The 24,808-nt window shown below is 36.6% G+C and overlaps 1 protein-coding gene across 1 annotated transcript in view; it reads right to left on the minus strand.

The window, feature by feature from the left end:
* Positions 1-5,420: 5,420 nt before the first annotated feature.
* The window catches only part of LOC131044617 (UDP-glycosyltransferase 85A8-like), a 57,599-nt gene continuing 38,211 nt past the window's right edge, over positions 5,421-24,808 (minus strand). The window contains exons 2-3 of the mRNA XM_059211940.1: positions 6,468-7,029; positions 5,421-6,385 (exon numbers count right to left, since the gene is read on the minus strand). Coding sequence (XP_059067923.1) covers positions 5,421-6,385; positions 6,468-7,029 — 1,527 coding nt within the window. The remainder of the gene's footprint in view (positions 6,386-6,467; positions 7,030-24,808) is intronic.

Consider the following 24,808-nt stretch of genomic DNA (forward strand, 5'->3'; position numbering starts at 1 on the left):
ATTAAGGCTTTTGAAAACTCTACAGATAAATGTTTGTCCACATGAACATATTCATAATCACTGTCAGAAGCATTAGGAGTTGTATTGCCATCATGAATAAAATTTTCACCTATTTCTTCATCAAGATTTAAAGAAAGAGGAGTACGAACACGAATAGGGTTAAAGCCATCACATTTTTTGTAAAACTTATGATTTGGAGATGCAAGTTCAACATCTTGTTTAGGAGAAAAAGGAATCATGTCAACTATTGGAGTTTTTGGAGATTGAATGTTTTGAGGAACAACTTCACAAACTCAAGCACGACGTTTTCATCGGTGTTCTCTCGCACAACAATTTCGTCGAGTCTTAACGGAAGTCTAAGAAGGAGGAGGAATATTTGTTGGCAGAATATTCTCATCTCTAGTAGTTGGAGGTTTAGATTGAGCTCTTTTAGGTTGGACAAGAGGAGAGGCAGGTCTCTTCTCTCTATAAGAACAAGGAGGTGGAATTGCACCATATAAAGGAAGAATGTTTGGTGTAGGAAGGAGACCAAGTCCATCATTAGGAGGAGGTACATGTCTAACCTTGGGAAGAATATTTTTGTTCTTTTTAGGAGAAGGTATAGTTTCATCCATAGAAATAGGCTGGTAATCTTCCTTAGGAGGAAGATTAGTTCTATCTATCAAGGGAAGAACCTCATCTTCAACAAGGATGGGAATATCAATTGTTGGAGTTCTAGGTTGGCTCAAGGATAGGATCATGTCTTTCTTCCACTTTTGATAACATTGAAAAAGAGCATCACTTCTTAGTGGAAGAGATTGGAATTGTTTAGGCCAAAGGAAATCAATAGGAACACTAGGGCTTCTTTCAGCTAGTTGAAATAAGCTATGTTTAACAGTTATGATTTCTCCATTGTGAGGAAATTTTTAAAAACTTATGGATTGGAGAAGCAATAGCCTTCATGGAAGATAGCCAAAGGTAGCCCAACTTCACATGAAATTTCTTAGAAGAGGGAATGATAATAAACCTGGCATCCATATATTTAGTGTGAACCTCAATAGGAAGTGTAATAGAACCAATGGTAGGATAAGAGAATTCATCGAATAACTTAACAACCACATTTGTATCATCATAATTTTGAAAGTTGGTCTATCAATACTCTAGTCAAAGATTCTTCTTCATCATTGGAATCATCAATTGGGTAAATAGAAATGTTATTAGGATAGGAAGAATTAGCATTATGCTCATTAAAGAAGTCACCCAAATTAGGCTCCATCTCCTCGGTAATTAAACCTTGGGAAGCCTCAATTCTAATGCTTCGTTGAATGGGGATAATATAGGTAGGACTCATAGTGGTAAAATTCAATCACTAGAGGGAAAATTTGAATTTGGAATTTGAATTTTGAATTTTGGGAACAAAGTTTGAAAAATTGAATAATGCAAAACTCAAGGAAATTATGATTACCAAATTTGAACTTTGTTGAAAGAAGAAATGACACAATTTTCTAAGAAAAATTTTGAGAAAAGGTAATTGAAATCTTAAAATTAGGGTCAATTGGATACCACTCAAGTTCAAAATTAAATTTTTCAAAATTTGAATCTCTAAAATCTGGTCAGATTATAATTAACCACTTAATTTCAAATTTTTCCTTGAGAGTTGTGATGTTGAAATTGGGAAGTATTTTTTATTTTATAGAGAGAAAAATTTGAGAAAATCAACAAATTTTCTGGATTTAAGCAATTACATACAGTCATAATAGTCTCCCAAAATTTTGGGAAAAAAGCCAGGGACTGTGTTGAAAGTGCACACGGTCCTCCCAACTTTTTCAAAAAAAATCAGGGATTAAAGTTATGATGATTTTAAAGCTAACCCCAAAAAATGGATTGATTTTACGAAGTTTAGATAGGTGAAATTGAGGTTTGAATTTGAAAATAAGAACCTATTAGGGTTTTGAAAAAGATAAGAAATTGAAAGGTAAATTTGAAAAGGTCAAACCTAGATGATAAGGCCACCTTGAATAATGTTTAGAAAACTGAAATTTATTGAAATTGATTGAAATTTGCACAAAATCCAATTAATTTTGAAAGTTAGGGTTTTAGGACCTAACCACTGAATTTTAAAATTTTGAATTTTGGAAAGGGGAGGGAAATTGAAGATTTGAATTTTAAACAAGAAGACAAATCTAAAAAAAGTCCTAAATCTGAAAATTAAATGTCATTTCAATTTTTGCACAAGTTCAAGTTGATTTTTGAAAATTAGGGTTTTGACAACTAACCACTTAATTTTGTAAATTTGAATTTACAAATTGAACAAAACAATGATGAAATTAAATTTTACAAGAAAAGAAATTTTTAGATCTAAAACAATAGAGAGCAGTTTTTTACAAGACACAAGTTCAATTCCAATTTTTGGAAAACTAGGGTTTTGATTGAATGAACCACTAAGTTTTGTAAATTTTCAATAAAATTAAACTTGTAAAGGAAAAATATGCAATGATTTTAAATATCAAGCATGCAAGACATTGGGTTCACCAAAATGTGATGGTTGTGAAAAAGGGTGATGAAGAAATCAAGAGGAAAGCTTTTCTCTCCGCAAGAGGAGTGAAAGTTTCACAAAAGATCCTCCTTAACCTTTTCATGCACATTACATTAAAAGAAGGGGGATGGGAATTCACTAGATCCAATCTCAATAGGAAGAGATTGAATTCTAAGTGAATTGATAAAGAGTTTGAAAAGTGAAAGTAACCCTCCTTTAGAATGCAATAGGTTGAGTTATGCAATTTAAGACCAAGAGTAAATATGACAAAGAAATGCTTGTAACTTGAGATAGAAATGCAGTATGAAGTTGTGCACCGAGATTTGGTAGTAAAATGCTAAGACAAAGCTCCCCTACAAATTTAAGAAAAAGTTGTCAGGACTATGTTGAAAGTGCACACGGTCCTCCCAAAAAGATGCATGCCGAAAAGGGTTTTCCACCTCTGAAAATGGAATCCAAATCTACAAATACAGCTACGCATCTGCAACCTACACACAGAAAAGAGAGGAAAAGGGGTTGGTATTGGGGGTTTGCCTTCAGGTCAAACCTTGGTTTTGGAATTAACCAAATGATGAAAAATTACTTGCAAGTAAATGTAAATGTAAGACTAAAATAGAAATAGAATTCACGTCAAGGGAGGATGCAATTGAAATGTAGATACAATTGCTTGGAGGATATATAGATTTCAATGTCAAGAGAGATCCCCTCTAGTTCAATTTTTGAATCCTTGTCTTGAATGCAAACCTAGCCTTGAAAGGAGACTTGAGAATGCTCAATTCTTGAAAGGAATGTTTGAATGCTTGATCAATTGAATTCTCACTTATGCAAACTTTTCACCTCATCCACTTATGCAAATGGGAGGGTGAATGTGACTTATATATTCGTCAATTAGGGTTAATTGACTTATTTTTTCATCGTAGGCCGACATAGGGAAAGTTTTCCCTCTTCAATTGCAAAGCTCAATGCAAAGATAGGAAAGAGGGGACACCAAGATAGGGTAGGGAAAGGGGCGCCACTCTCCTGTCCTGCCCTTACCCGGGATAGAAAGTAGGTATTGGTCAGTGCAGAGTACGGAAAGTGCAATTTTGGGGGGATTGAGCAAGTCTCGGGTCTTTGATCAGGCTTGGGGATTCACTCGCCAATGTGAAGACCCTAATGTGGTTGAAAATTGCAAGGTCACAATTTTATGATGCTACACTTCTTCATTTTGAAGATCTTGGATTGTCTTTCTCATCTTGTCTTATCTCTTTCTCTATCATAGAAAAGATCTATCAATTTTCTTTCATCTCTTAGATACTCACAGTAGAAAAACATCCTCTCATTGTAAATTCATCACATCTATCACATTTATTGTCTCAATAAGGGAACCATAATTATTCATAACACTCTCTTGCATGTCATTTATTATCTCATGTATTACTGCTAGTATTTGATCAAGTTTATTTTCTTTATATTGTGATAGGGGTTCTCCTCCATAGTGGATTTTGTTTCTATCACATGTATATTTTATTTTATGTCTTCCAATGTTGTTTTCCTAACTATGGAGTTAGTAACTAAAAAGTGGTGGTTGAATGAGGCAAACCCCTATATAACCCCCAGCATATTTCCCATCTCCATGTGTCTAGGTAAATCATTACTTATCATATATTCAATCCACTACATGCATGTAAACAAATAACAAAAACAAGAGCAACCACACAAGAACACTTTTTTCATGGGAAACCCAAATTGGAAAAAAAAACATGGTGAGAATCAAACTCACAATATGTATAAAACAAATTACAGAGTTTAGGCCTAAGTCCAAGGAGCTCAATGCTCTAGAAGATGAATAATAGGCTAAGGTCCATAACCTTAGGGAAAGATACATTGATTAATTGCACTCACTAAAGATCACTTCTTTAGGTCTAGATACAATTATTCTAATACAATAATATCAACACTATTGAATTGTAGACAAACATCTACTGGAATTCTAGTAATAGTTCAACAAACTCATATTTCAATCCAGACCACCAACATGACTTGAGAATGACCAAGAAGAAAACATAATACATTCAAGGAACCTTAATCAACCATCCACAACACTTCACCAACTGTAAGATGAGGAATGCAACACATTCCTCCATTCTGCTATTTTGCAACAATATCAATCGGAACTCAAACATAAGTATCTTCAATTGTAGATCACCTATCCTTATAAAACCAAGATATAATGATCTAATGTACACACACAAATACTTCCCTAAAACCACATAACCATTTGATGCATATCTGTCATATATTGGATCAAACATTATGACAAATTGTTCATTCGAACATTTAGACATGATTGAAATAACATACTAATATACAAAGAATACTAATAGAGCTCCAAAATAATTATAACACACTATAATATGTTGCCACAAACTTCCATACACATACTTCATATAGCCGCATGACTTCTACACCAAAATACCTTAACTACTCATTTAGAATTGTAAAGTATCTCTTTTGGACTGACATGTTGGACATCAATGACAACCAAAACTCAAATTGACAACACAACTCAAAACCGAGGAACCCATTAAGCCATAAATAATTCATGTATCGTAGGATACATAATACTTTCAATTATAATTCTTCAAATAATTTGAAGATGGTGAAACTTGATTTTATATGACAGAGATTATGGAACTTAGATATGTTGCTATTTACTAAAATAGACTTATTTTCACATAAAACAATAAACCTATTCTTGTTGAGATACCTTATAACTATGAATCTAAATCCTACCTTTACCACAATCATTAAAATACTAGAGAAATAGTCCTGCATCATCACAACTTATTTGACAGAATTTTTCGAGTCCGTGATATAGTACATACGAATAAAGAGAGAAATGAATGACCGAACGTTTTGAGGGTTACGCAGTTTTAAGAGAAGCCGTTTTGGAAAGTTGTGCGATGTCATGAATAAGCCTGTTCAAGTTGAGAAAAGAAGAACCTCCCTCCCCAACCACTTTAAATGCCGCCTCCTTCAACTCTCTGCCTCTTTTTCTTAGCTCCTCCCCTTCCCGACCCTCCATCAATTTCCTCACACCTTTCTCAATCTCCTCCCTTTCAACCACCAGACTTTCATCAGCGGCCACGCCCTCCAAATCCATGCCAATCTTCCACATATCCTTGCAGAAGCGGCAGTCCAGAAACTGGTCAAAGAAATAGGGCCATCCAAGCATTGGAACGCCCATGCTCATGCTCTCCAAACACGAGTTCCGCCCGCTGTGCGTAAGAAACCCTCCTACGGAAGGATATGACAACACCTTCACCTGCGACACCCATTTCACAATCAGTCCCCGATCTTTGGTCCTCTCTACAAAACCCTCCGGGAGAGTGCCAGGTTTGCCTCCCACAATATCCATTCGTAGCACCCACAGAAAGGGTTGCTCGCTTTTCTCCAGCCCCACTGCCAATTCCTCCAGCTGCTCGTTCGATTTGACGGCCAGGCTGCCGAAGGAAACATATATCACAGAACCTGGCTCTTGGGCGTCAAGCCATTTGAGACAGCTCTCGTCCTGCTCCGACAGACTCACGACCCCGTTCAAGTCTCTCCCTTCCAGGAAATTGGGAAGAAATACAGGCCCAACTGCCAAAGCAGGGCAGCCATTGATGGACAGTGCGCTTACCGTCTCTGGAGCGTCCACCCCATCGAACGTGTTGACCAGCACATAATCCCCCTTATTTTGAAATTCTGATTCACGCAGAGCCCACTGGAGTAAAACGTCCGATGTATCGGCAGCACGGTAGAAGGAAAATAGATCGCTTGGCAACAGGGGCGGAAGATTACCAGGCAAACAAGTGATCACTTTATCCGCCTTCTTCAAATTCTCCACTGACATTATAAGCATTCAGTCATTACAAACATTTTTGAGCAAGCAAAATAAAATTGAAGAGCACTACTGTAGATTTTGTACCTTTGACAGGAATATGTCCGCTGGAGAGGAGAAGGTGAGCGTTGCACTGAGCAATAGAAGAGGCGGCGCACATTGTCCAGAAAATGACTCGGGGCACTCCCAGCTTGTTGGCTACTTCGTAAGTGCAAGACATGAAATTTACTGATATAATGCAGGTAATGGGAGGAGTTCCGTCCGTTAAGCTGCAGAGTAAATGATGTTCCAAGATGGGGCCAAGTTTTTCCAGTGCATTCAAATACTCGGGAAGTTTGGAGAAACGACCGTGATCAGGTGGCAACCCATCTGGAATGACGAGAAACTTAAATTTGGAGGATTCAGCAGCAGCTGTTGACATGCGGTTGTGGCTGCATTCCGTGTTGACGAAAGTGATGAAAACTCCTCTTGAAGAGAGGAGGTGAGCCAAATTCATAAGAGGATTGATATTCCCTTGCACAGGGAAAGGCACCATGACTGCATGCAACTGCAGGTCATTCATCTTCTTGCCTTGTAATTGCTTGGGATCGGTTAGTCCTGTCCTTGATATATATAGAAACAAAGTAGAATATGCTGTGAATAGATTCGACTAAACAAAATTACTGAACAATCAACTCAGGGAATCCACAGAAAGGTAGAAGAGTAGTTGAATATTCAGAATCTATTGAAGATTTGGATATCGTGAAGAGTTTATATTTACATACGATTGAATGTTTTTTTTTTTAATTAGTCAGGTCATCGAATCATTTATATTATAAATTGATATAATTGGGATCCAGCTTTTTCCTTATTTTTAATTTTTTTTAAAATGAATAAATTAGCATATTATATTTTAAAAATTTTATGTAAAAGATATTTGAAATATATAATATTTATTAGTTATTTGACTTTAAAATTATTATATTATAATAAATATTAAATTATTGTAATTTATACTAAATTATTATCATATATGATTGAACTATTATATTTTTCGAAAAGCTTTCAAAATTCAATTATTAGTACTTGGCATATGCAATATTATGGCATTCACTTAAGTCTAATTAATCGGTTATTTCGACCAATTAAAAGTGATTATTATTTTTATTTTCAATATAATTTTATTTTTACAAAGTTGAAATTTATATTTTTGAACTAGGAATTATTTATCTTCACTATGATTTGAAAAAATTTAGTGTTATATGAGCAAATTTATAGGAATGGTAGATTTTATAGGCTCTTTTTCAATTTCTTTATATTTGAAAAATTAATGTCTTTTAAATTAAATTTTTGAAATTAATGACAATCTTGTAAATAAAGTTATTTTTCTATTAAAAAAAACTCAATTAGTGATTTAATGATTATAATTTTATTTTCTTTTTTAATTTCATTTAGTTTTTAATATTTTTTAAAATCATAATAAATTAGGACGTAACCCTACAATGACAACAATAGGAATTCGAATATGAAGTGGGTAGTTACAATCACGTCCACCTATCTTTGACATGAATTTAGTGAAATCTATAGAATATTTTCAATTCATTCTATTTATGAAGTATTTTTCTACAATGTGGAAATTAATGCTGATGTGTGATCATAAGCAAATTTGAAATATTGAAAACAAAATATTTTTAATATTTTTTCAGTTTTTCTATATGTTAGTAATTGGCATTTTTGAAGGCCTTCGGGGCATTTTCAGCTCTTGAAAGTTTGGCCTATCCATTAGAATGTTGTTATAGGTGGGTTCTTTAGGACTTTGCCTTCAACTCTTGGAGACCTTTCCAACAAGTTAAACAGCTCGTAATTTTGAGTCCCGAGCAGAAAGTTATGCCTAGTTAAAGTTAGGACAAAATTTCATATAATTTTTTGAAATTTTCATAGTTTTAGATTTTATTATGTAATAAACAGATGTGGCTGTTGGGTTTCGATTCTCGAGGGGTTTTGATGACCCTTGGAATCTCATGAACTACTATATGTTGGATTTTCAAATTGAATAGATCACTTTGTGCTTCAATTATATGTTATCTTGTTCATCCACAATACTACGGGTTCTCACTCAGATGTTGTCATCCGAATCCATAATTCAGATCACTATCAAAAATATAAATGCTATAAATATTTGAGAGTCCTACATTCTCCAACAAGAAACAACATGGATTTTTACTACATTTGAATGGCTGAGTTTTCGTAGTGGAAGACATTGCATTTGAATCCTTGAGTTTCTGGAGTGGAAGGCATTAGTATTTATTTAATTTCTAAATAGAAATACTTAAGGCACTATTTATTAGCCGTTACAGACATGATGAGAATATCAAATGGTGATTGTAATGTATTGGAGTTCCTATAAACATATGAATTCAAATTTCAGGAGAGGCATTTCATTTTCACTAGGTAGAATGGACATATTTTGAATTTGTTTTATCTCTCAGTAGGAACAGTGGAAGCATTTTTAATTTGATTTTCTTTTTATGTAGAATTTTTTTGAAGCACCATAACCTCCAATTGCCAGCAGTGGAAAATAATTTGCAGCTTTCGACTTGACCAAATTGAGATTTAGCAAGCTTTCAGGTAAGCGAATTTCTCTTATTACAAGTTTCTAAAGTCATATGTAACAAGGCTTTTGCAGAATAAGGTTTATGTAACAACCAAATATAATTGTCACCATCTTAGCTTGATCTCCCACTTCAAACACCTTCCTACATGCCCATTAGAGTAACCACAACTTACTGATACTGAAAATTATTCTAATGGGAGCTAGATGAGCAGAGTTGAACATAGCATTACTGAGGAAACTATTTTTTTACTGGTCTAAAGAAAATTGATTTTCTTATTTGATTGTTTTCATCACAACATCTAGTGATTGTCTTGATAAGATATTATTATAAAGAGATATGGCATAACTATTATAGTGTTATAAATCTATTTTTATTAATCATTTTTACACATACAAATCGAAAAGGAATTTTAAGAGCTCCTTATGAGGAAGTTGCACCTCCAAAGGCTCATTGAAGACATTGCTCAGGACCTTAAGACTGATTTCTGCTTCCAAAGCTCCATCATTGTTGCACTACAAGAGCCATTGGAGATACGTAGAACTCATTGCTGAAGATGGTGTTTTAAGGAGGGTAGGGGAATAGAGAGGTAAACATGAAGGGAATGAGAGACTTGGTGACAAAGGGCATAGAGCAGAAGGGAGGTGAGAAGGCCTAGAGGAGAGAGAGAGGTGAGATGGGGTTTAAGGAGGGTGGGGGGATAAAGAGGTAAACATGAAGGGAATGATCTAGACTTGGTGATAAAGGGTATAGAGGGGAAGGGAGGTGAGAAGGCCTAGAGGAGAGAGAGATTTGAGATGGGTATTTGAAGAGGGTGGGGGATAGAGAGATAAACATGAAAGAAATGAGAGACTTGGTGATAAATGGCATAGAAGGGAAGGGAGGTGAGAGGTCTAGATGGGAGAAATTGGTGAGATGTGGTTTAAGGAGGGTGGGGGGATAGAGGACATAGAGGGGAAGGGAGGTGAGAGGCCTAGAGAGGAGATTAAGGAGGGTCAAGGTGATAGAGAGGTAAACATGAAGGGAATGAGATACTTGGGGATAAAGGACATAGAGGGGAAGAGAGGTGATAGGCCTAGAGGGGAAAGAGTTGAGATGGAGGTTTAAGGAATATGGGGAGATATAGAGGTAAACATGAAGGGAACAAGAGACTTGGTGATAAAGGGGATAGAGGGCAAGAAAGGTGAGAAGGCCTAGAGGAGAGAAAGAGAGAGAGAGAGGTGAGATGGGGATTTAAGGAGGATGGGGGGATGGAGAGGTGAATATGAAAGGAATGAGAGACTTGGTGATAAAGGGCATAAAAGGGAAGGGGGGTGAGAGGTCTAAAGGGAAGAGATAGCTGAAATGGGGTTTAAGGAGGGTGGGGGGATAGAGAGGTAAGCATGAAGGCAACAAGAGACTTGGGGATAGAGGATATAGAGGGGAAGGGAGATCAAAGGGCTAGAGGGGAGAGAGAGCTCAGATGGGGATTTGAGGAGGGTGGGGGGATACAGAGGGATGGGAGAATAGAGGGATTGTGAGAGCTAGAGATGGTAGGGACAAAGTGTTAGATTTTATGACAGTCCCAAAGACATTGAAAGGGGGGCTGAATCAGTGTCTATTTGGTTAGTGTTATATTTGAACTTATTTATAACTTTGCAACCCAAATCAATGTACCGGTAGGCAAGAAATAATGTTGTAAACATAAATAATAGGGACAACATAGATGCACACCATAACACAAGATATTTTAACAAGAAACCCCGGTGTGGAAAAAACCTCGGTGGGATTTGTGACCCACAATATTTACTCATTGGCCAACATGAATAAATACTACTTACAATATGGGCCTGCACATGTAGGAAGGCCAATAGCCTAGAGCTCACTGGTCAATAGAAGAGTCTCACTGACTACAAAATAGATAATTAAATCCAATACAATGTACTGCTCAAAATAGCATCTCTAATGCCTCGTTCAGTACTGGTTTAAGCTCAGTCAGATACCTTAACAAAAAACCTTTCAATGTCCACTATATCACCTCATACAATAATCTCCTACTTACAAAATGACCTATGAGATCACATACATATATGAGTCTTTACAATATATCAAGTCGGCTTACAAATAATTAATTATATTTACAAAATAATTCACATAAACAAAACTTATCTCATGTCGGCCTGAGTACCATTATACTTCATTATAAATGTAATTGGGATGCCAATGAATATGCCTGCTGATGTCGGTAGATGGTATCGGTGTGGACCTTGTTTCCGGTGAGTGTGTAGAGACCTAATACCGGTTGGTTGCCATCAATGACAACATCAACCATTCTCATATGAGTGTAGAATGACAATACAAAGAAGAGTAGGGATATAATAATGTAGGAGCATCTCCAATTCACAATAATCTTGTATCAACCAAAAAAAAATTTGTTTTTATTTTGTTTTCCGTTTATAGTTTTAGTTTTCCTTTCTGTGTGTTCCAGTTTTTGCTCACCGAATCTTGTGGAGCTGGATTCTACTTGAAGACTTGATCATCTTTCTTGCTTTCAAACTACATCGCATTTGGAACCCTTTTCGGCAAGATATTGCTACTGGTTTCCATGACAGTTTCTTGTTACTGGTTGTCCCTTTGTTACTGGTTGCCTGAGACCTATTGTGGTGATCTACCGAAACCCATTTTGAAGCTTGCAAAGCCTTGGGCATTGATCTTGATGTTCCTTGGCATGTGGCCGACCTTTTTCCTATGATCCATGTTTCATCCTTTAGATTTCCTAGAGGAATCTCTTGGCGAAGGCCGACTTTGTTATTTTGCACTTTAAGTCTTGTTCTTTGGGTTTTGATCTCTTTTGGGCCAATTGGATCCTTCGAATATATATATATATATAAAAAACTATGCCTTAGAATGTAACGAAGAGGAGTATCATATAGCTAGGTTGTACATAGAAGATAGATCTTTCAATTCAAGGTCGCATTGAGACCTATTCTACCAGGCCTCTATGTCAATATGTTGTAACCCAATTGTTACTGATTGGATGTAATCAAATTTCATGCAATAATATAACCCATTCTGCATTGCCTCCATCATATATGTGTGTTTTTGTTGTGTTTACTCTTGTTGACTGGTCCAGATTGATCTCTTTGAGGTTCCTCCTTACTGGTGACTGCTATCAAGTGGTATCAGCATGAAGTTTCATTCTGGAGGTTTCATGTCCTGAATTTCTTGTTTTAGGTTGGCAGATTGTGGATCCAAGTTGCAATTGCGGAGGACTACCGTGAATCGATGGTGTGAAGAGGAACTAGGAATGGTGGAGCGCATGGGAATGTAGACCCTACTGTGATGGAGATGTTGCAAGGAATAGAATCCCTATTAAAAGCCATGGAGAGAGCCCAAAGAAGAGGCCAACATATTGAAGATGAAGGAGAAGAAGCACGGACATAACAAGTAAACCTACCGACGGTTGATCTGGATGAAGAAAGGTTTTTGAGGGTTTTGAGTAGGGCGAACACTAAAACTCATTTTAGCCCACCGGAATATGATGGGAAGTTATATTCAAATGAATTGATGGATTGGATCTCGGAGATGGAGAAGTATTTTGATTTTGAAAATACTACAGAAGAGAGGAAGGTGAAATATGCCTAGACTCAGTTGAAAGGTCATGCATCACTTTTGTGGGAGCATTTGCAGGTTGATAGACGGAGAAGAGGTAAAGAAAGTATTAAGACATGAGATTGGATAATGATTAAGTTGATATCAAATTTTGTGCTAGCCAATTATCAATTGGATTTATTCCAGAAGTTGTAGAATCTGAGACAAAAGGAATCTAGTGTGAATGAGTACACTGAACCATTTTACAAGTTGAACCTTAGATCTAGACATGTTGAAGATGAAATTGAACAAATTGCAAGATATTTGAACGGCTTGCGGATGTCTATACTGTGAGATAGTTCAAATAAGCATAAGACAACTGAGAGGGGGGGAGGTTAATTAGTTGTCACCAGATTGCTGAAACCTTAAGCAATTAAAAATTTAATATCGAAACGCATAAGATCAATACCGAAATGCATAAACCAATTACCGAAATAGCAGATATACCAATTAAGCACAAGCAATAATCTGAGAATAAATACCATCCACATGACACCAAGATTTGTTTGTGGAAAACCTCGTAGAGGGGAAAACCACAGTGGGAAGCCTATTCACAGTCAAATAATACTTATGCAGTAAGTATGTGATTACAAATTGAGAGGCCTACACTTGCAGAAAGGCCAATAGCCGAGAGCACACTACTCATTACAAAAGGAGTCTCACTGACTACATAGAAATCCAGACTACAATCTAGAAGGAAAAATGAACTGCAATGATAGCATCTCCTATGCCTGAGTATAGTTCTAGTTAAGCTCAATACCAGAGAACTTAATCCTCTTGCATAAACCTAACATGATCACCAATGATCAACCAAATCCTCTGCATAAATTATTATTACATTATTCGCTCCTATCATATGATCTACAATGACATCTTATATCATATATACAAACCCTCGACCATAAACAATCAGGTCAGCCACTAGATAATAAACCAATTACATAATTATTAAACATGTCAACCTGAGACCAAAAAAATAATATCCAACCCATAAGTCATCTCGAAAACACATCAGGAAGACCAAGCAACACGTTACATTAGATGGTCCATAACCTAGATAGTACTAGACCCAATTTAGGTCCACACATGCTAAAGCAATGATCCTAATCAGCCAAGTCTCAAACATGATCACAATCAGTGTCCTAAATCTCTACTAGAAGCAACACCAAAACCACTTATGCATAACATAAAAAGATCTTCAATAAAGCTCTTTCGGTGAAACCCTCACTGGATCAACAAACAGAGCTTACTAGCATATAAGACAGCATCTGATCACTAAATCAATACCAACTAACTAAACATGTGTCTAAGTAGCATGAATGGAAGATCTAAGATAATTCCATAAGCCAAAGAGTACCGGAGTATACCAGATCATCGTGATCTAATCCAACCAGAAACCAAACAACCTACCGAGACTAAAAAGATAATGGTAAAGAAATCAAAGTAGTTAGTGTTGTCATCAATGACAAAACATCAATGTAACACATAATCAATTCCTCCAAATGGCCAACAAGCTCCCCCTTTGGCATTGATGGCAACACTAGATGTGAAAAACATCCAAGTGCTGAGAAATTCCAAATAAATATCTCACATAAGAATATAGAAATGAAGTTCTAATCCATACTCTTCTTGTAGATGATATCACAATTAAGTTCTACAAGTTTCTCCCCCTAACGTATATAACCCTTAATTTTTTCACATGAATATCTCTCCGCCTTTGACATCAATACCAAAGATCTGACATAAATTTCAAAGCAAAATCACAAACCACTGAATCACAAGACTAGTTACTCCCCTAAGTAGCAGCATCACCACATCAATCTAGAATGAATAATATCTCTGATAATGCATCCTGGACTGATGCCAAAGAGCATCAATTAGTTCTCTACCGGAGGGGTAGAAACCCCTAATTTGTCTCAGAGGTACTCAAACAATTCATTAGGCAAAGGTTTAGTGAAGACATCTGCAATTTTCTCTTTAGTGTTCACATAAACCAGTCTAAATTTATTTTCTTCCACCTTCTCCTTCAAAAAGTTATACTTGATAGATATGTGCTTTGTCTTAGAGTGAAATATCAAATTCTTTGATATGTCTATAGCAGTAGAGTTATCAAAGTGAATAACTACTAGTTCATTACAATGCACTTTCATGTCCTTCGACATTTTCTTCATCCATAGAACTTGTGTACAATTAGTAGTAGCAACAACATACTCAACTTCATCAATAGATAGAGAAGTACATGACTGTTTCTTGCTGATCCATTAAATAAGTTTCTTTCCAAGAAATAAAGAACCACCGGAAGTACTTTTCTGGTCGTCAACATCACTTGCCCAATCTGCATCTATATATGTACAAAATTAAAGTCATCATCCTTAGAGTACCACAAACCATATCCAGATGTTCCTTGTAAGTATCTAAAAATCCTTTTCACCGCATTCTCATGATTTTCTCTAGGATCACTTTGATACCTTAAACTGCATTCATTATATCAGGCCTAGTCCAAGTCAAATATAGTAGACCTCCAAACATAGACTTATATCTTGTAGGATTTAAGAGTTCAGATTCATCTTTCTTTGATAATTTCTCACTGGAAACCATAAGAGTACCAACTGGTTTAGAATTTTCCATACTAAATTTCTTCAACATGTCCCTACCATACTTAGTTTGACAGATGAAAATACCTTTATCAGTCTGAGTAATCTGTAAACCTAAGAAAAATTTCATTTCCCTAATCATAGATATTTCAAATTCTTTCTCCATATTGTTAGAAAAATCCATGCACAACTTATCTTCACCTCCAAAAATGATGTCATCAATAAAGACCTCAATAATCAATATATCATCATCAGTGACTTTATAATATAGATCAATGTCAGCATTACCTTTAGTGAAACCAATATTTAAAAGATATTTTTCCAACCTTGCATACCAGGCTCTAGGTGCCCGTTTCAATCCATATGAGGCTTTCTTTAACCTGCAAACCATTTTTTTATCATCTAAAAGTTAAAAGCCATCAAATTTCTCAATATAAAATTCCTCATCAAGATCCCCATTCAGAAAAGAACACTTAACATCCATCTAATAAACCTTGTAGTTTTTATGTGCAACATAGGCAAGAAATAATCTTATAGCTTCAATCCTAGCTATAGGTGCAAAAGTTTCACCATAATCAATTCCTTCCTTCTAAGAATATCCTTTACAAACCAATCTAGCTTTATTCCTCACAACTTGTCCATCTTCATTTAATTTATTTCTAAAAACCTATTTAGTTCCAATAACATTCTTAATTTTAGGCCAGGGAACTAAAATACATGTGTTATTCTTTTCAATCTGATATTCCTCTTCCATAGCTTTCATCTAATATTCATCTCTATATGCTTCAGTTATTGATACCGATTCAACTTGAGAAATTAAACATTCCTCATTAGCTGTCAATCTTCTTCTTGTCATCACTCCATTGTTCTTATCCCCAATGATCTGATCTTCTCAATGATTCAACCTTACATACTTAGGAGTCTTTTGATTCTTTGTTCATCTTTCCCATTCTGCAGTTACTATTGAATTTTCTGATACTCACGGAGTAACTGGCTCAACAATCTATTCTGGTAAAGGTGTTACCAGTTCAGTTGTGATCATTTTCACTGTCGGTTCTTGCACATAAACTCATATTTGACTTTTATTTAGCTCATCCACCTTGCATTAGCACTCTCCACAATTCTTTGCAATCTCTTGTAATAACATTTATATACTTTGCTTTCATTAGAATAACCAAAAAATATTCCTTCATCACATCTAGGATCAAACTTACCAATTAAATCATCTCTCTTGATATAACATTTACTACTAAAGATTCTGAAATACTTAATTATAGGTGTATTGCCAAACCATAATTCATAAGGTGTCTTACCAGTTTCTCCTTTTATATGAACTATGTTGAATGTATAAACTGATGAATACTAAGAGGGGGGGTGAATTAGTATGCCAAAAAACTTTGTACTTAAACACTTTACTATTCTAACAGTAAACCGGTAAAACAGCTTAGCAAACAACCCAGTTAGCACACATGCAAACCAAATAGCAAATAATGCATTCACCCACAGAAGCACAAACACCATAACACAAGATATTTTGATGTGGAAACCCAAATGGGAAAAACCACGGTGAGATGAAACTCACAAGTAACTATCTATAGAATAGGAACCAGACTGGTTAAGGTCATACAATGTTCTTTACTAGAACAGATCCTATTAGGAATCTCAATGTCTATTAGGAGACAAGTCCGATTAAAGACTACCTTGCTAGAGGATTTTAGATCCACAGATGTGAACCACCTTGTTAGAGGATTTACAAAAGGCTTTTTGGGCCTACCTGGTTAAGGGCTTCAGACTTGTCGAAGATGTGAGTAATCAACAAGTGAGTGATCTAGCAAATAGCACAAGTTGCTTGATTAGATCCAGTATGGCTCATAGCTAATGCATTTCAGTATTACTTCAGTCTTCAGTAACTCTCACTCTGTTATAGCTCACAAACTTGATCTTCTCAATTAAGATCGTACTTACAAAAACTCATCAACCCACTTAAACCCTAGCAACAACCTAAAACCCTAGACATGATGTCCTTATAAAGGAATCTGATTTCATGTTGGTCCAATAGGTTTACAATCCAATTTCCTAGGTTTAATGAATCTAGACATACTTTGTAATATGACACAAAAAGCACTGCCAGAGTGTCGGCACCGCTAAACAATCGATGGATGGTAACTCATCACAAAATGTCGATTTGTAACTCATCACAGAGTATTACCATTTTAAATAAAATACCGCTTTAAGCAAAATACCGGTTGCCAGTTTGACAAAAATGAAGACTGAGAAATATGTGTTCTGCCGCTTTGATTGCTCGTACCGCTTGAGATCCTCGAACCGCTTGGGGTCTTCATACTGCTTTAGACAGGCAAACACTTCTGCAAAACACCGATAGTCTAAAGACTATAATGCATCATACTGGTTGGAACAAATTTCGGTTGAGCTTTAACTCATACATATAAAAAGTGATCTCAATGTAAGTGTGTGTCCATCAATGACAATCACAACATAATCATCAAAAATGCCAACAATCTCCCCCTTTGGCATTGATGGCAACACTTAGGAAAAAAAAATTGACTTCTAAGTGTTTTACAACAAAATCATGCCATAAGCAAAATTGCTCCCCCTAAGCATATACACTATCCCTTTTGCAAACAATACAATGTATAATTATTTGCTTACAGAGATAGACATGAAGATATACAAAGCATACATCAAAAATTTTAAATACCAGAATACTTCTCCCCCTTTTCCAACAATGACAAAGTACAACTGAACAACCCCTGTTTTCATTTGGTATTAAAATAATAAGAGTTTATGACAATAAAGAATAAAACTTGTCAAAAACTGATTTAAAGTCTTGTAAAAATTGCTTCATGGATAAGGACCATGACTCAAGTAGGGAGATAGCCACTTCTTTCTCTATCTGCATCTGGGAGACTTGTTCTTCCATGGCTTCTATTATGCTCATCTCTTGAGTCACCGTTAAGGCATCCAGATTGAGATAGCATTTCTGAAGTATTTGTAGGCGTGGGAGTAGAACCAGTTGTAGTTCCTGCAAATCTCGTGTCCAGTTGCTGATCTCTAGTTCTATTCTTGTAGACTGGATATGAAACCAGTGAATGGTTTGCCGATAAGCTGTAAAAGAGTCATATGGCGGCTTGAAGGTGCTCATGTATAACTGCAAGTTAGATTGTAGCTTTTGCTTCTGTATAAGCACGTCATCACAGAAGAGATGGGGTTGGCAAATCTTACTAAGTAGTAGATTCCCCTCATCCAGAGCATCCCTTATATCTTTTTGAGCTTTTTGTAGATCAGACCAGAGCTCATTTAGCTTCTTCACCAGGGCAATGTTCAGAGCCTTTTTATGTTTCTTGGCATTTTCCTCTACTACCTCTTCTAGGCTCTGCACCTGATCATCCACTACGATGCATAGGAGCTTCAATTGTGCCAGTGATGAATTAGTATTGGGGAGGTTAGTGTCGGGTATCAAACCGGTAAGAGTGTCCACCACAGCTTGGATCACATCTTGCTCCTTCTTCCTCCTTATCACTTCAAGGTGTTCTTGAGCAACCTTAATGCTCTGTAGTAGCTCCATTTCATTTGCAGACTGGAGGTCAATAGGACTAGTGAGGTCAGCCAGTTTGGCTTGACTACCGGTTGCCTTTGGAGTCTCCATCTGAGTGCTTTTTTCTGCTTCTCCTTTCTCTTCTTCCTTCTTTTTCTTCTCCGCTTCCTTTCACTTGCCCTCTTCCTTTTCCTCTTCCTTCTTCTTTTCCACTTCCTTTCTCTTCTCCTCTTCCTTTTCCTCTTCCTTCTTCTTCTTCTCATCTTCTTGTTTCTTTTTCTCCTCTTCCTCTTTTCTCTTTTCCTCCTCTTTCTTTTTCTCATCCTCTTTTCTCTTTTCCTCCTCTCCCTTCTTCTTCTCATCCTCTTTTCTCTTTTCCTCCTCTTTCTTTTTCTTCTCATCTTCTTGTTTCTTTTTCTCTTCTTCTGCTTTTCTCTTTTCCTCCTCTTTCTTTTTCTTCTCATCTTCTTCTTTCTTTTTCTCCTCTTCCTTCTTCTTCTCATCTTCTTCCTTTTTCTTCTCCTCTGCTTGCTTCTTTGCTTCCTCTTTTTTGTCCTCTGCTTCCTTATGCTTCTCTTCCTATTCTGCCTATTTTCTCTTGTCTTCTTCCCATTTCTTCTTTTCTTTTGTTGCTGATAGGTCATCTGGAGTAACATCCTCTACATCCAGAGCGTTAACATCAATAGTGTTTTTGGTTCAGTAACCGGGTTTCCTTCATTATCAAACACTTCATCCATTTTTGTTATTATCAGTTCCTTTTCAGCTTTCCGGTTTGCCTCAAATACTTGATGCAATCTCAGAGCAGTTTTGGTATGAGAGTGAGTATCATTTATTACTTCAGAGGCTTTTCCTTCAAGCAACATGAGTCTTCTTCTTCTCATGAAGAAGAGGCCTTTAAAGTTCTACATTATTTCATAGAGATCTGAGTTAGATACATCAGGAAAATATTGTGCAAATATTTCCTCTCTTATTTTGTGTTCTTTTTCAATGCCAATGTGTCATTTGATGTCTAAAGAATTATACAAAAAATCCAGTGTTACAGATTTGATATCTGAAGGCGACCGATCATTAGCACATAAATACTTAATGATTTTTTGTTCAACTTCTTCCTTTTCTTCATTATTGAAATCATCAAAATGATCTACTAAATCATTCAACAACTTTCTCCTAATATTTTTAATAGTTCTTTGACAATGTGTCAAAGGTTTGTTGGAAGAAATGTCAATATTTACCGATGCAGATGATGTTGGTTCATTCTTTGTCTTTTTCCTTGTTTTCCTTATCTTCTTGGGTTTTTCTTCAAACACAGTTTCTTCTGAGTCTGGGGAATTTTTCTTTGTCTTCCTCTTCCTCTCGAAGACTTTGGCAGGTGTCGCTTCCGGTTTCTTCTTTGCAAGTGACTGCTTGGTCACTTTGGGACTAGATGGAGTAACCGGTGTCGATGTTGAAGGCACTGCCTTTCCTTTCTTTGTTGAGGGTTCTTTAACAGGTGTAACCCTTTCTAGATAAGTGTCAGTTCTCTTTGCCTTAGGATCAAGGGGCAAGGCAAGTAGGGTAGAAGCATACCCGTCCAGCATATTATACATTACCTCTATCCCATAGGCTCCACTTCTTCTTGTCTAGGCTCAACCGTCTCCATTATGTACACATCAATTTCAATGGTGAATCATATGTCCTCCTCATACTTCTTGACTATATCACTAGATATCCTTATCCTTTGGCTCATCTTGCACCTGAACTCATCAAAGTATTTGTTCAGCACTTCTGGATAACCAGTTCCAACTGCTTGTAGACTTTCCTTGATTTGTTTTGTCACCAGTTGATCAGCAGACCACTGAATGTCACCTACTCCTAGAAAGTAGCCTTGAAAGTAAAAGAACAATCCAACCAACAGTTGTCCAAAATTAAACCTTAATGCATTGTCTTGTTTGATTGATTTGAGATTCAGCATGAGTTGTCTTTGCATACAAGTGCACAGATCAAATGATGCATCTTCCTTGATCATCTTGTAAGTGGCATTTACCGCTACAGCAGAGACAGAGTTAATTCTGCTAGCCGAGAATGTCTGATAACCTATCACCATGCAGGCATACTTGACTAGATCATCCTTGATTGAGTTGACGGTCATTCCTCGTGAGTCACTTACTGAACTGGTGAGCTTGGAAATTTTAGTCTTGCTGACCTTTCGTAGGGCTGGCACTTCCCTTGTGTTGCAGAAACTGGTGATGGCATGAATCACTTCCGATGTGATATCATGCGTCCACTCTAGGTACATCTTATCACCATGTACCCTGCTTAGAATAATGCGAATGTAATCATCCAAGAATTCTTCAAGAAAGTAAACTGCATTATGAAGTTTCTTCTTTTCCAGAATGTTGAATTTTGGTTTAGTCTTCTTATCCTTTCCATAGAATAAGCTCAATTGGGAATGGATCACAAGAGACCCTAGGTCTTCGATTTTGCAATCTATGTAATCGGAAATGCCCTCTTCTACTATAACACTAGCAAGTACTTGAGACAGAGCATTATATTTCAACTTTCATTGAATGAAGTTCATAGAATCAACAGGTGCACTAGAGCTAGCATGTGATGCAGAAGCCATGATAGATGGACAATTATGAAAAATACCTTCGTTGATCAAAATTTAGGGCTTCATAATCTAAACTTAGTCACACACTCCTTCTGTTGCTGAGATACCGCTTTGCGTTCTTCACTCTTCCAACAGATTTTTGCTTCATATTCTCCTTCATGATTTTGATAAGCTCTTTGAATCGCAACACAAATCACTTTTTCTTCGCTCTATACTTGAAAAGCTTCTTCGCTTGAAAAATGATAGTGAGAAATGATTTGAAAATTTCTTTTAAGCATATTCCTCACCTACCGTAATTAATTCTCCACCATTAGGGCATAAACCCTAATATGCCTTTTACCATTTTCGGTCTTCTATCAAATGACAGGTATCACATACCGGTTAAGGTCTTTTACTGGTGTCAACCGGGGGTTTGAAGCATTTCACCATTTGCTCCCCCTAGGCTTTTCTAATGCTTAGTTTGTCAGTTCTGTGATTTCCACACTAGGTGTAGAAACCAGTTCTTCTTGCAACATCGTTGGTTTCTTCTTCCAGGTTTTGTTCATATCCGCTTGAATAGTTTCAACATCAATTTTTCCTTCTGGAGTGATTGGTATATCATCCGATATACTCTTTCTACTTCTACAGAATCTGGCAATGTGACCCAGTTTGTTGCAATGATAGCAAACTGTTCCAGGTGCTCTCCATGGTCCATTGTTCATGTTTCCATTCTTCCTTTTGCATGTTGCAGCAGTGTGACCACTACCATGATAGATCAAACAGGTTGTTCTGCAACTGGTTGCCGCTTGATATCCACCAGACCATTGGCCATAGGTATTATACCGGTTAGAGTTTCGGTGCATAGGAGGCTCCAGGACACCTCCTTGAGTCCTTTGAGGATATCTTTCGATGTTGTTCATAACAAACCTACATTCAAATGCTCTATGCCCAAACTTGTTGTATGCATAACGGTTACCATTGAATCTATAGGATCTAGGCTTATCATTTAGAAAATAAGGAAAATTATTGTAAGCCTTATTTCTACATACATTAACAGTGTGTCCTTCTTTAAGACAGTTAAAGCAAATAGGTTTGAACTTTTGCTTACCTTTACCTTTGAATGTCGGTTGCTTTTTTGATGCTTTAGCATTTGTACCAGAGGTCTCACCTACCTCATGAATGGAGTAACCAAGTCCATCAGTATTCTTGACAAGTTTGGCCGATTCAAGCTTTTGTTGTAGCTTAACAGTACTCTTGTTGAACTTAGCAAGTATTTCCTTTGATTCAGTGAGTTCTTTGGAAATAGCAGCATTGGATTCCTTCAAGGTTGCATTCTCAGAGATAGCCATGCTTAGTTCACCTTTTACTTCTTCTTTTTCCATTTTGTTCTCATGAAGATGAGCGGTAAGTGCACTGATCTCTTGCTTCAATTTGGAGATCTCATGATCTTTGTCCTTCACCAGATCTTCAAATTTCCTCCGGTTCTCAAGCTCTTGATACATTCGGATAGTCAGTCCTTCCAACTCCTTTCTTAGGTTGGAATTTGATTCATTCAGCTTTTCTACTTCTTGTATTAGGGCTTCCATATCGGCTTCATCAGAAAAAACTATTTTTAGATAGCTCCATCAATTTTTCAACATGTTCTCTCCTTTTTGCCTGAGAGGCCTTGTATTTGACCATAAGATCATCATAGGCTTGCTCAGACTGAGTGAGCCGATGAATGAGTTCCCTCACATTGTATTCCCCCATATCTCTTTCCAAGTGGTTAGACTTATAGAAAGGTTGGCTCTGATACCAATTGATGAATACTAAGAGGGGGGTGAATTAGTATGCCAAAAATCTCTGTACTTAAACACTTTACTATTCTAATAGTAAACCAGTAAAGTAGCTTAGCAAACAAACCGGTTAGCACACATGCAAACCAAATAGCAAATAATGCATTCACCCACAGAAGCACAAACACCATAACACAAGATATTTTGACGTGGAAACCCAAATGGGAAAAACCATGGTGAGATGAAACTCACAAGTAACTATCTGTAGAATAGGAACCAGACTAGTTAAGGTCAGACTGGTTAAGGTCATACAATGTTCTTTACTAGAACAGATCCTGTTAGGAATCTCAATCTCTGTTAGGAGACAAGTCCAATTAAAGACTACCTTGCTAGAGGATTTTAGATCCACAGATGTGAACCACCTTGTTAGAGGATTTACAAAAGGCTTTTTGGTCCTACCTAGTTAAGGGCTTCAGACTTGTCGAAGATGTGAGTAATCAACAAGTGAGTGATATAGCAAATAGCACAGGTTGCTTGATCAAATCCAGTATGGCTCATAGCTAATTCATTTCAGCATTACTTCAGTCTTCAGTAACTCTCACTCTATTACAGCTCACAAACTTGATCTTCTTAGTTAAGATCGTACTTACAAAAACTCATCAACCACCTTAAACCCTAGCAACAACCTAAAACCCTAGACATGATGTCCTTATAAAGGAATCCGATTTCATGTCGGTCCAATGGGTTTACAATCCAATTTCCTAGGTTCAATGAATCTAGACATACTCTATAATACGACACAAAAAGCACCACCAAAGTGTCGGCACCACTAAACAATTGGTGGATGGTAACTCATCACAAAATGTCGGTTCGTAACTCATCACACAATATTTCTGATTTAAACAAAATACCAGTTGCCAGTTTGACAAAAATGAAGACTAGGAAATATGTGTTCTGCCACTTTGATCCCTCGTACCGCTTGAGATCCTCGAACCGCTTGGGGTCTTCATACTGCTTCAGACAAGTAAACACTTTCTGCAAAACACTAATAATCTAAACACTATAATGCATCATACCAGTTGGAACAAATTCCAGTTGAGCTTTAACTCATACATATAAAAATTGATCTCAATGTAAGTGTGTGTCCATCAATGACAATCACAACATAATATCAAAAATGCCAACATAAACTATTGTGCTCACTTCTGCTCTCCAGTAGATATGAGGTAGATTAGCTTTCATCATCATGGTTGTAGTAGCATCTAAGATAGTTATGTTCTTTCTTTCCACAACTCCATTCTACTGAGGTGTCCAGGGAGTAGAAAATTGTCTCCTTATTGTTAGGACCCAGAGGCAACTAAGAGGGGAGGAGATGAATCAATTGTCTATTAATTTCAACCCAAATATAACTTAACCAAACTTAATGCATAATACCGGTAAACCAAACTTTATGTCGGTTGATAGTTTAATAGTTATTGCAATACTGGTAAAGTTTAATGCATGAAACAAAAAGACAAATAACATCCATAACACATAACATAGAGATTTGTACGTGGAAACCCTGTAAGGGAGAAAAAACCATGGTGGGAAACCTTACCCACAATCAGATGATACTACTGCAAATAGTATGTGTATACAATATGGGGTCTGTACATGCAGAAAGGCCAACTACCTAGAGCTCACTGCTCAATCACAAAATGGGAGTCACACTAA

The sequence above is a fragment of the Cryptomeria japonica genome, chromosome 1 (assembly GCF_030272615.1).
Source record: "Cryptomeria japonica chromosome 1, Sugi_1.0, whole genome shotgun sequence".
NCBI lineage: Eukaryota > Viridiplantae > Streptophyta > Pinopsida > Cupressales > Cupressaceae > Cryptomeria > Cryptomeria japonica.